The sequence below is a fragment of the Aspergillus eucalypticola genome (genome assembly GCF_003184535.1).
Source record: "Aspergillus eucalypticola CBS 122712 chromosome Unknown BO83scaffold_9, whole genome shotgun sequence".
Taxonomy (NCBI): Eukaryota; Fungi; Ascomycota; class Eurotiomycetes; order Eurotiales; family Aspergillaceae; genus Aspergillus; species Aspergillus eucalypticola.
In genome coordinates this window covers 714,027-726,431 of record NW_020290283.1, presented here as the reverse complement: position 1 = coordinate 726,431, position 12,405 = coordinate 714,027, and the positions used below count along the sequence as shown (strand labels likewise).

Below are 12,405 nucleotides of genomic sequence, written 5' to 3'. Positions count from 1 at the left end.
CGAGCAATTCCGACCAACAAACTCAGCGAGAGCAGCCATGCCGGAAAGGAAGCAAGAATAAAGATCGTGCTGGCCGCCCCCGCCCGGTGATGAAGATGCGCTCGTGTCGAACACACTAGCACTGGTCTTAACCGAGGAACACTATATGAATGAGCTGGTGTTCTCCACAAGTACGAATAGCAAAGCAGATTCAATGAAACAACAAGCAAAAGCTCACACATACCTTCCCATCCCCAATCCTGCATTACGTTGATCCAGTGCAATTTGCCTCGAACCGTCTTTTCGAATTCAATATTCTCCAACGGGGACATAGCCGAGCTCCGTCGCGAGTTCCCAATAGTAGCCTTAGAGGCCAACCATTCCTCCTGAATCGTCCTCCTCCATGGCTCCTTGGCGTAGGTACTACGGCCCATCTGATCATTCGGTCTAAGGCTGGTGAGAGGTACTCTATCGTTCGTCGAAGTCTCCATGACAGAGGTGATCCCACGCCTAGACGATCCCCGCAACCGTTGTTTCTCATCTTCAAAAGCATCCCTGCGTGCCCAGACTTCGCGGACTATATCAATGCAGCGATCAATCGAGCCCAGCATGAGGCGGGTTTGAATAGATTCCCACCGGCTCAACACCCACTGACGATCATCCTCTTGCTCTGCTTCGGATCCTGCCGCCAACAGAGGGAACATCTGGATAATCAGGGTTCGAGAACTTGAAGGAACGGTAGCCAACAGAATCAGCACGCGCTTGGCAAGCTCGGAGGTCGGCTCTGAAGGCATCTCAGGTACCGCCTGGTGAAGGTATAACAGTGTTGCCCAGCGATAAGCATGGGCTGTTTGAATACTATGCTGGACCTCGGAAGATGGGTCCTCTGGAGGCTCGAACAATTGCGGTGGTTCCCACTGCTCAACAAGCCTTTTCAGCTCTATGGCTTGCGAAATGAGCGAGATGGAATTGGATGTCGTCTTGCGAACACGCTGAACCAACCGAGCCACTTGATTTATGAGAGGGAAAAGCGTCGTTGCACAGCCCATCAAAGGATCAATCTCATGTACAGCGTGACTTGGGAGTTGGAAGAAGGGAGCATTCACCTCCTGATCCCCCGATTCTTCACGAGAGGTCAAGCGAGCAATTACGTCCATATACAGCCATGTGTTGTAGAGGAAACGCACCCTGCTCAGGTTAATCCCACGCATTTCGCCTTGAGCACCGAGCCCCACCACTTGCGAGACCAGTGCTTTGGCACCTTTCAGATGCTGAATGCAGGTACGAGTGTGTTGGTCCCAGGTATCGGCAAACGCAAGCGCCAGGCTCGTCGCTAATGCTGCATCAACCCTCATGTTCCGTATGTCGTGCACCAAGTGGGTGATGCTCTGGCGCATGTGATCCACACCGTGAACTCGCAAGGCTGGAAACTCTTTGCTTGAATGGAAGGCAGCAAGCGAGAACACAGCATGATACAGAGCTGGAGTCTCTTTAGCCAACGGCCAGATCAAAGTTCGCCACGGATTCTCGTGGACACCGTCCTTTACAGACAATATCCCACACGTCACCCTGTCAAATTGCAAAACCAGCATTTCTGGGCTTGCAATGCCGAGGTTGGGTTCCCTGCAGATGTTGAATAGTTCCTGGTGCGGAGCGATGTTCATGTCGGCGTTCTCCGGCCGCCCGGACTTCATGCTTCGGTCGGGCCTTCGTACTATCTCCTCGATATCCTCATCATCAACCTCCATCAATTCTTCGAAGCTAAAACCTTCTTCTGCATAGGAGTTGTTGCGCCCAAGGTCACGTTTGGGCTCGCGCCCATTCCCCGGCCTTTGCTCTACTGCAGCCAATGAGACATCAGAAATCCAAGAAATCTGGTCTGAAGGCGAGATGTCTGTGAATGACGATGCGAAAATGTCTCCATTGAAGCTCACTGGCGTTAGCTGGCCAATAAACTCATCTGGGTTGCCAAACGAATCCTTGTCGCTGAATGAACGCCTGTTGGTCCGTTTTGAAGGCGATGCATTCTTCGAGGTCAGGTCAGCAAGATCCATAAAAGACCCCGAGCTCATGCAAGGAAGGCTAGAGGCAGCTTGCTGTGGCTTTGATGCCCTAGATTGGTTCTGTGGAATGGGGGTTCCTGAATTTTCTGTACTTGGGTTTTCATTAGACTGATATTGGATAGCTACAGGAACGTCAGCAATACACCTCAAAGTTGAGATGGCCTGGGGCTGTTAGCGTACCTTTCTTTGTATTTGCACTGCCATTCGTTCCCCCAACGAAACTCTTCTGCCCAAAGCCGTTGCGCCATTTGAATTTCTTTATGTATCCTTCACATGTCACGTTTCGCTTCCTACATTGAATACAACTTGGCTTGGTCTCGTCACATTTCAATCGCTTGTCCTTGCAAGTCTGGCAGCCTGGATAAGGTGAACAATAAGACGTCAGCGCGCTGCGACTTATGGAGCGTCTGTGCCCTGTCACTATGCTCATGCCTCTGTGCTCTTATTCTAACACATCTGTCGCCCTTCATGCCCATGACGCTAAAACTAGTAGAAAAGTAATGATACCGTACCGTTACGGCTCTTGGTCTGCTTTGGCTTGCTACGATCTTTGGCAGCACCTCGCTGGCCTGCAGTCGAGTTCTTAGGAGAAACAGACGGGTTGGAATGTCCGACCGACGATGCGGAGGGACGTTGGACGTCTAGAATAGCAGATGGGGAAGGGATGTTGATGTCTTCCATATCGGAATCTGATGTGACGATGACATAAACCGATTCCAGATGGAACGTGTCATAAAAAGTATGAGGAGAACGAAGACAGTTGTCCGAGGAAAGAGGGAGGGGGTTCGCCTCGTCAACTAGGTGGTGGGAAGGGAAGAGGGAAGAGCAACCGAACAGCTTTCGTGGAGACTTCCAAAGCAGATAAGGCTGTTTTGACTGTCCGATGGCAGGGGAAACAGAAAAGATAGGGAAAGCCTGGATGTGCGATAGATAACTCAACGCCCCGAGACGGCCCCAGACGGTGAGGAGAGAGAGAGGCCTCCAGGTGATAAGAGTTGCACTAGAGCAGCAGATTGCGGAGACAGCTGGTGCAAGTTGTGCGACGCGGATTCGTCGATCCGAGGTAGGAGCTCAGACAAGAGCCGGGTCTCCATTGGAAGCATGGCGATTGGAGCTAGAACACTCCCTTTCATGCAGGTTTCGATGATAATGGATGGAGGCGGGAGGGGAAGAGACAAACGCCACGGTTTGCGAGGACGAAAAGGCCCGTCAACCAGTGAGTGCATTTTTCTTGTTTGAGATAAAAACACAAAGATGGCAGCAGTTGCTCAAGAAGGGGTTACTGAACACAGGGGACACCACAGACGATGTTGAAACAACGCTGCGAGGCGGGGATAGGATGACAGACGCCACCAGGGAGCAGGATGAAGTTGAGAGGGATCGGAGAGGTTCAGCCGGTGTGGGCGACAGCAGTTGATTGCAGTTGGTGGGTGGTGGAGGGAGGTAATCCCCGCGTTCCTATTCGACCGCCTCGCCTTGTCACCTGCCGGCTTATCCTCGAATTCACAGCCACCGAAGCACAAAGCAGAAGATACTACGATTGTACAGACATATCCCAGTAGGCAACAGGCTCCAGACTTTACTCTACTACTTGACTTACCGTCCGTCTATCCTATCTAGGTCCCACACCATCCACAACATCCATTCCTGGATAACGGTTGACCGCTCCACAATGGGTAGGACAAGCAATCAGCAGCACCGGACTTTCAATCACAACTCGTCTCAAAATCTGCCCATCTTCTAAGAATGTGCCATCTACAATGGAACGCTCCGATCAGCATGGCGGAATTCCAAGGAGGGCATGTGGTCAGTCGACCCGACAGTCTGTCCGTTTGCCAGGAATACAACTACAATGCCATGGTCTAGACTTATTATACAAGGTTGTCGCCTGTTCCCAGATGTTAGACAATGTCTTCCGCCCTCGGATAGATCCACGAGTAAGAATGAAGCTGGTCTCCAGGATGACTGCTGGCCTCGTGTTTGTTCCAATCCCCGGGACATTCAACGTCACTCGAATGGCTCTCTCTCTCTGCTCGGCAACCGAATGCATCCCGGCGTTGTGTGCAAGGCCCAGTCGCACAGCTAGCATCAGATGCAACACCTAAGCTTTCCCTGCTTCTGGAGAAATAGCAATCCGGACGGGATAACGGCATGCTCGCAGTAAGTTATTTGGAATTTTGCGTGCCCAGTTGTGCGGAACGTGTTTCACGAGTATCCTTTGTACGCTCCTGACAATCTGGTCGTGTCAACATAAGGCTACATTGGGGTCCTTTGGCGTGGGGGCCATCATAGGAGAACCTGGTTTGAAAAGTCGAGCTTTTGATGGGGTTGATGTCACCTGGGTGTTGGTCCTTATTGACCGATTTCGGCATTGATCTGAAACCGAGAGCGGGAGGGAGGGAGGGAGAGATAAGGCGCCGGGAAGATGAGGGGATAATGGATCCCTACTCCGCACGCTATTTTGGACGGACACAGCGAACCCCTCGCAAGTGGGTCGTAGTAATCCCTCCAAGACATTGGTTTTGGGGGATCTCCAAGGCATCGATAAAGATGCCAGGTTGCCACTAAAGTCAATTTTATGCGGCATACGTGATGAGGCCCAAAACTTAGGCACGATGCAGCCAATGCAGCGCAACACTACGATAGGCAGTTCCCCGCCTCCAACAACCCCACTTCCCAGGACCATGGAACCAACCATGAACGTATTCCAACAGCTAAACAGGTAATCCTACAACCATTCCATATATCGTCACCCACTTCACACATACAGGGTACCCCTAAACCACATAACCACTCTCACCACCATGCCTCCCCTACGAACCAAAGTCTTCATCAACGTCGACCTCGGCGAAGGCTACGGGAACTTCAAATGCGGCCCGGACGAAGAACTCATCCCCCTCATCGACCAGGCCAACGTAGCCTGTGGATTCCAGTAAGCAGCAATCTCTCATAACCCCAAACAATCACCCCAAACCTAACCCTCTCTTCTTACAATAGTGCCGGTGACCCCCTAATAATGCAAGAAACCGTCTCCCTGTGCAAAAAGCACAACATATCGATCGGCGCCCACCCCGGCCTCCCCGACGTGCAAGGCTTCGGCCGACGCGAAATGAAGCTCAGCCCGGAAGAACACACCGCCAACATCATCTACCAAGTCGGGGCGTTACAAGGCTTCCTAGCACGCGAAAACATCCCCCTCCACCACGTCAAGCCACACGGCGTGCTCTACGGCATGATGTGTCGCGACCTGGAAATCGCGCGGGCTGTCATAAGGGGAATACCAGCCGGGGTCCCGGTAGTAGGACTAGGAGGAACATACATGGAGCAAGCGGCGAAGGAGCTGGGGGTGCCGTTCTGGGCGGAGCTGTTCGGAGATGTCAAGTACGGGCCGGATGGGATGCTGGTGATTGATCGGAAGAAGAAGCCGTGGAAGATTGAAGATGTCAAGGCGCATGTGAGGCAGCAGGTGGAGGATTCGTCGGCCACGGCTGTTGATGGGTCGGTGGTGCAGATGGGGGTTAAGGATTATCCGGTTACCATTTGTTGTCATTCGGATTCGCCGGGGTGTTTGGAGATTGTGAAGGCGACGAGGGAGGTGGTTGACGAGTTTAATAAGGCGAATGGGTTTGCGTGATGGGCGGTGGGACGGGGGAAGTGATGGCGTTTAGTGTTGAATAGAATGATTAGTTGATCAAAGCTTCGGTGAGATTATAGAACATTCACACAGTCATATCATCCTAATCACCCCTTGCAGATGATGACCTAAGCCTTCAATTCCTGACGAAGAGGACTTGCAGGTGAAGGATTCAAATCGATCTCACTATTCTACATGAAGTGTTGCCACAAGACTGCCGTTTTCACTATCCGATTCCGGCTCCCACTGCCACGCACAAAGGCTGATACTGACTGGTTCTCCAAAGCACCATAACTAGCTGAACAATGCTTCATTTCACTGCATTGGCTGTGCTAATTATCTTAGTGTCAACACAGCATATATTACAATCGGCTCCTAAGCATCGCATTTTCAGTCCCTTCATAAGCCACCACCTCTCTCTGAGGATCTTCCGCCGTCTTCACCCCGAACCGCTTCCCAAGAACGACCATCTGAGCCACCGAAAGTGTATTCTTGAATGACAGTGTATCATGATCGCGAAAGGCTCTCACGAAATCCTCCTGTACCCCATGCCACTCCAAGAACCCCAGAGCTCTGACATTGGTCTCTGTCACCAACGTCTCGAGGATCCTATAAACCGGCCCATTCTTTTTATACTTGTTTGGACCGACATAAGGTTGCTTCGTGCGGTTATAGACCTCCTCGGTAACGAATGGCTTCATTGCCTCGCGCAGAATATGCTTCTCACGAAAGGTCTTTGTCGCAGAGCAGTATTTGATTTTCAGACTAGGGGGAATCCCGTTCACATATTCGGTGAGGTGGTGGTCAAGGAAGGGTGGTCGCGACTCAATCTGGTACACCATGTCGATGTTGTCCCCTAGATAGCGGAGAATATAATTCGTCAATATACTTCTAGTCCACTGGTATTCTGATGAATGCAACGGATGCCACTTTGTAGCCACGTCTGCAAGGACCTTCTCACTGAAGCTTCTGGCAAACAACAACTCAGGGCGACTGTGACTGTCTTTGTAGACCCACTTTTGGAAGCGTGGCTGGAATAATGCGTTGAATCTGGGAAATACTGAACTATCGTTGAGAGTTCGTGAAGCCTCCTCATCAGAAGGAGGGGGAAGTGCGCCTAGAAAGCCTTTGGCGATTAACGCATGGGCGACCTTCCGTGCCTCCGGTAGCTCAGCCATGGTGTCCGATGAGGCCCATGAATGGTCCGGTTCCAGTATGTAACGCCATATAAAGTCTGCATAGCCTGCAAAGTGCTCGTCGGACCCCTCGCCGGTCAGCACGACTCTTTTGCCTGCTGCATGGGCGGCCTCTGCGAGGGCTAAGCGGCCCATTCCATTCACGTCGGGTATGGGTGTCTCTGTATGCCACACTGTATCTTCTAGTCTGGAAGCAATAGCCTCTTCGTCCAGAATGACTGGATGGAAATCCACTCCTAGCCATTCTGCTGTTCTCCGGGCGACATCTGGAACTGGTAAGTGGATTGTGGAACCATGGAGGACCAGTGAGAAGTACCTGATTCATCCAACCCACTGGTCTTATCGAACTGGACCGTAAAACAGCTTAGGTTGGAGAGGTTTCCGCTTGCATCGTTTCCTAGGCTCTGGCCTTGTCGAATAATATGTGCCGTCATACCCGCAATGGCCGAAGAGTCCAGCCCTCCACTTAAGAATACGCCAACACCCACGTCAGCACGAAGTCGATGTTGCACTGATTCTAGAAGAAGCTCCCGGACTCTGGCCACCGTCTCTTCTTCTGAGTGTGGGTAGGCATGATGCTGTGTAGGACTAAGTTAGTATTTAATCAGCATCTCGCCCGAATTGCTTGCTCACTTTATTGGGGTAGTCAAGATCCCAGTAGGATTTCACCCGAGGAGTATTGAAGTCTTGGCTAACGAGGTACTGGCCAGGACCGATCTGGTTGCATGATCAGTGATCCATGGTACGAAGTCGTACTGATTTCGTCACTCACTCGGCTCACGTCTTTGAAGTACATCTGGGGCCCATACAGCCAGCTCTTCTCCCGCAAATTGGCGACGTTCCATTCAGGACTCCATCCGAAAGACAGAAAACATTTCATCTCGGTGGCAACCACTAGTCGGCCATCTATTACCGTATAGTAGAGGGACTTGATTCCATATCGGTCTCTGGCAGCAATGAACAGCTGTCGCCTGGCATCATATAGGACTAGAGCAAACTCGCCCCGTAAATGCGAGAGGAACGACTCTCCGTAATGTTTGTAAAGTGCAATGACAATTTCGCAATCGCTTTTGCTTTTGAAGTCATATTCGCTCGACAGCTCAGCTTTGACACGGTCATAGTCATAGAGCTCACCGTTTACAACGGCATGAACATTGTCCTCGCTGTCGTGGAATGGCTGGTTTCCGGCGGGGCTCAGGTCGATAATTGAAAGTCGGACGTGTCCAAGCCCTTTAAGTCTTCATGTCAGTATATCGCATACCACTTCCCAAGACGTTATATGGACTTACCAACTCGACAGTCCGAGCTAAGCCATTGCCCTCGAGAGTCAGGCCCTCGGTGTCTGATCAGGTCCAGACTGTCGTTGACCTTCTGTTCCAAATTTCCAGTGCCTGCAAACTCGTCATGCTGCCAGTCAGACCTCCAATGGAGGGCAAGAAAAGCTGTTAGACCACACATGACTAGCTTCTAGTATTCGGTATGTAGGACCTGCTTTGACTATTACCAGAATACGGCTCTCGAGGTGCGAGATTTCCTTCCTTATGTAGGAACGAATCAATTAGCTAGAGCTTGGTCTTGAGAAAGACGTATGCAGCCACAAGGTTCGATAGGAGACGTGGTTCTGATACACAACGCCTGCCTATGCACACTTGGGCTCCATAACTCAAATGAGAGCCATGAACGGTAGTGTGAATGATGGCCAGATTTGGGCACGGGGTTATCCATTTTGGAGAGTGAATATTCCACACCCCCACGGCGATTTCCTGCAAGTTTGTTAGCTCAACGAAAATGCAGACTTAGTATGTTCCTCACGTTGCTCCTTGCAGCAACGACGGAAGGCATGGTGAACTCAAAAGTGGAAACCTCCTGACTCCATTGCATCAGCGACTGTCCTGGCTCAGCTTCTATCTGCAACGAACCCATGACCAGCACGTCAGTGACTCGGCCAATACCTGCAACTCCTGATGCTTTGAGATCTGCAAAGTTGAATATGCAACTGTCTCAATTAAGTATATAGGGTTAAAGCATCTTCCAAGTCAAAGCGATAATAGCACCCCACCTATGTATATGGACGACAATTTCCATCGTGGGAAGTGTTCGAGGGCCGCGTGCTTGCTCTTATCCATGGTGCATTAGCGTGCTCCTCCGATTGGTGTTTCGAAATCAATTCAGAACAGATATACTGGATCACAGATGGAAGAACGTTCCCCGGCATCGCCGATTCAACCGCAAGACCGACGAACCATATCCCACATTGACAAAAAACACTTCGAGATACTTCAAGACTGGCATGTCAGCGCCTACATAAGGTTTTAGGACACATGCCATGGTTTAGCATGGATATGTACCAGTTTACTCTCCGAGCGCCACTGTGGGATATACAACAAAGGATGGTCTATCGAAACCTGGTTTGTCTCTCATAATCTGAGCCATTTTGGCTGGTACAGAATGCTCGGACTCCGGAAAAAACGCGCTGACTGGATCACACAAAGAAAACTCATTAACATGTAGTAAACAAGTGGGATGAGGAGCTGGCCGCTACGAACCTGTTAGTCTCCAAATGGTATCTTGAATACTTTCGGCCATTTTCTTCCTAGGTGAACCCTGTTCCATTGAGGATAGTTCGAAGATGGTGGGGTCAACGCAGGACCGGCCTTGAGGCCCCGTGACTCTTAACCAACCAGCACTAACCAGCCCTATCTCCTCGCGCGGATTTGCCCTCGATCTTCTCGTCATCTGGTTTCTAGGTTGACCATGTTCTACAACTGCATGCTGACTTCGTTTTCTGTGCAACAGTGCCGCCAGATACACACATGGAGATAACAAATGCGGATCTCCGAAGTGTTCCGCCGCCCTTGATTCAAATCCCACGATGCGGTTTACTAAATAACTCACCACTTACTCCAATTTAAGGGAGACTAGGCGCATATGTGTGACCCTATGCTGAAGATACGCGACAAATTCCAGCTGAACAATTTGTTGGGCACACTAGTGACCAACTAAATCACGTGTACGAAATACCGTCTCTCAGTGATCAAATCACAATCTTCTATCCGAATGATGGGGCGTGACGGTGCAAGGGATGGTATTAGGATGCCCTAACCATGACGAAGACCCGCTTCAGGGCCAGGAACTATATCAAAGGGCCGTCGGCGATTCCACTGATTATAGATCCGAGCACCTTGTCTGATAAAGGTCTAGTGGAGAGCGCCACCCGGATTTGAATCTCGCTTGTTTGCTATTGGCTTAATAGTCCGGTGCCAATAGCCTCTTCTTGGCGGGCCGTTGCGTCTCACCGCTACGATAACTGAGGGTTTGAGGATTGCCGTTCCTTACGTGGGCTATATTTGGCATAGCTGATGAGCCTTGCATTATCACGAGTGCTTATATAATTCTAGATTTCTGTTTACTCGAACATGCCATAGGATTATCGTGGGTAGGTAGCAGAGTTTTTCGATCAAACTGACGATCAACTAGATGCACAAAAACTACCCTGCATGTGTCAAGGCAGTCTACAAGGTCTGTTCCTGTAGTAAAAAGGTTGTACTACCTACCCCCGGCGATACTCGGGCTTATCAAGGCCCCTGTAATTCTGTCATTCAGTGTTGTCATTAAGTTCCACTTTTCCTCGCGTTTAAAGTTGCCCTGCTGGCAGATTGGGGCGCTGTTCGTAGTTACGACCTGCATGAAAGCAGTCAGTCTGACCTATGGGAAAGCGGGAAACTTCTAATATTGTTTAATTACTAGCATAATATGACGAACTAAGAACAGGAGGATGATTCGAATTATTGCACAACTATTCTATCTTTCAAGGAGGGCAATATCGTCCCACCCCCTGTTTGCATTGTCCTTTACCTTGTAATCCTCGTTTTGTTGAATATGAAGCTCGGATTAGGTTGCGAGCTTCTTCCGATGATCCGCTGCCAGCCTGTCACTCACAACGTAGAGCTTCCCATTATTGAAAAGTCTAGGTTATGGCTATAAAGACGAATCTGGCTCACGAGATTCTAGCCAGTATTATGGCAGCATACCATGCGTATCAGAGTATAGCCATGAGTGAAGGCCGTTGAGATATTTCTTCTAGTGCGAGACTATCGCTCGTTCATATAATGCACGCAAATACACCTGAAGAGAGCTTTGTGTTGGTTGTGTCAGTCTTTTCGGGAGTTACATGCTGGTTCGTGTAATACATCGCTTCTATGAGAGTATCCTGGTGATGTCTATGATTGCACGTGATGGTAATACTATCTGGATGAACCTCATCTTTTTCACTTACGTACTTGGATGGTTGGAAAACGAAATTGCTTATTTTTCACTGTGGCAAGCTACGACTTCTAGTAAGTATGAGGTTACTGTCGACAGATGGTATACTATCTGGGGTCACGAATACTGTCCTCGGACATAGGTAGTGCCTCTAGAAGGAAATATTCTTCACTCAAAGACCAACGCGTCGGGGTGGATCGATCATGTTTATTATCGCGTCAAACCCCATTCTCGATTCTCCTCTTACACCAAAAAATCCTTCTGAGCATCTGTGCTAGAAGGGTTATCTACCCAATTACCCCTTCTCTTCCTATCATCCTTTATCCATCTAACTAACTACCTATCTACACACCGTACGCAACATCCCCCAAAGATGCCGCGTAACTACGCCTCCCTCGCAGACCAAACCGTGTTCCCCTCCATTTCAGATCTCCCTGGAGACTATACCTGTCCTGAAACTGGCGGCGGTGTTTTCGGATGTCTACTCGTCGAGATCGTCAGTATCGAACGGATCACGCGACTTGTGCTGAGAACGTTCGATAGGGCCGACTCGCCTGTCACTGTAGCCTTCTACACGGGTGATCGAGGCAGGTCCATTGAGAATGATCCAAAATTGAAACCCGGAAATACTATGGCTATCTTGTTTCCTAGGCGTCATCTGTTTCTCGATGGTACTGTGGGTGTTCGGCAAGAGCACTATGGGTATTTCAAGGTATAGTTTGCAAAGGTGTCCGAGTTCACTACGTACTAACCGGTGATCTCAAACCTACTAGTTTTTCCCTGGCAATATGAAAATGCTCTTTCAGCTAAGCGACGAGATGAGATGTTGGCCGGCGAGGTTTGCCACGCACAAGAAGTGTCATGGCTGTGGGAAGAAGGATAAACCTCTTTTGAGATGTGCGAAGTGTGGTGTGGTTACGTATTGTGATAAGGTGAGTAAGACTAGGATTTCTTCCTTTGGAGCGTTGACATAGGGCCGAGAGATGAATCCTTATGCTCATGTTCCATCGTTATAGGATTGCCAGAAAGCCGGATGGGAAGAGAAAGAACATAAGAAGATGTGCAAAATCATTGCAGATAGAGACTTTCGTACTCTGGTGACAATTACGGGCCGTACAGATCCTGTTGCCGAGATTTCTTTCCAAATGCTAAGGGACGCATATGAGAGAGGGCTTCGAGCTTTGTGATCCTACTATACATCTATGTGGCCATGAGATGGGGTATTACTCGATGAAGTCATGTTTTCCGCGCCATGTGATTGATGTATGTC

At 49.8% G+C, this 12,405-nt stretch overlaps 6 protein-coding genes across 6 annotated transcripts; 4 read left to right on the top strand and 2 right to left on the bottom strand.

Annotated features, from left to right (window-relative positions):
* Positions 1-127: 127 nt before the first annotated feature.
* On the bottom strand, positions 128-2,723 carry BO83DRAFT_426095 (fungal specific transcription factor domain-containing protein; the record flags this gene model as incomplete). The annotated part of the gene is made up of 3 exons (XM_025535253.1): positions 128-141; positions 224-2,164; positions 2,555-2,723. 3 exons carry the CDS (start codon positions 2,721-2,723, stop codon positions 128-130), a joined length of 2,124 nt encoding a protein of 707 aa, XP_025389352.1.
* A 781-nt stretch (positions 2,724-3,504) lies between these two features.
* On the top strand, positions 3,505-4,318 carry BO83DRAFT_246880 (uncharacterized protein). The gene is made up of 3 exons (XM_025527008.1): positions 3,505-3,600; positions 3,663-4,202; positions 4,298-4,318. The coding sequence occupies exon 2, from the start codon at positions 3,803-3,805 to the stop codon at positions 4,145-4,147; it is 345 nt and encodes a 114-aa protein (XP_025389351.1). The 5' UTR covers positions 3,505-3,600; positions 3,663-3,802; the 3' UTR covers positions 4,148-4,202; positions 4,298-4,318.
* On the top strand, positions 4,249-4,728 carry BO83DRAFT_246850 (uncharacterized protein). The gene has a single exon (XM_025527007.1). It carries the CDS (start codon positions 4,365-4,367, stop codon positions 4,608-4,610), a length of 246 nt encoding a protein of 81 aa, XP_025389350.1. The 5' UTR covers positions 4,249-4,364; the 3' UTR covers positions 4,611-4,728.
* Positions 4,457-5,744, top strand: BO83DRAFT_358774 (LamB/YcsF family protein). The gene is made up of 2 exons (XM_025529325.1): positions 4,457-4,974; positions 5,040-5,744. Exons 1-2 carry the CDS (start codon positions 4,847-4,849, stop codon positions 5,674-5,676), a joined length of 765 nt encoding a protein of 254 aa, XP_025389349.1. The 5' UTR covers positions 4,457-4,846; the 3' UTR covers positions 5,677-5,744.
* A 294-nt stretch (positions 5,745-6,038) lies between these two features.
* Positions 6,039-8,330, bottom strand: BO83DRAFT_397948 (asparagine synthetase B family protein; the record flags this gene model as incomplete). The annotated part of the gene is made up of 5 exons (XM_025533221.1): positions 6,039-7,138; positions 7,189-7,450; positions 7,506-7,589; positions 7,645-8,102; positions 8,162-8,330. The coding sequence occupies 5 exons, from the start codon at positions 8,328-8,330 to the stop codon at positions 6,039-6,041; spliced, it is 2,073 nt and encodes a 690-aa protein (XP_025389348.1).
* Positions 8,331-11,508: 3,178 nt separating this feature from the next.
* Positions 11,509-12,322, top strand: BO83DRAFT_426092 (zinc finger MYND domain-containing protein; the record flags this gene model as incomplete). The annotated part of the gene is made up of 3 exons (XM_025535252.1): positions 11,509-11,847; positions 11,909-12,067; positions 12,152-12,322. 3 exons carry the CDS (start codon positions 11,509-11,511, stop codon positions 12,320-12,322), a joined length of 669 nt encoding a protein of 222 aa, XP_025389347.1.
* Between the last annotated feature and the right edge of the window lie 83 nt (positions 12,323-12,405).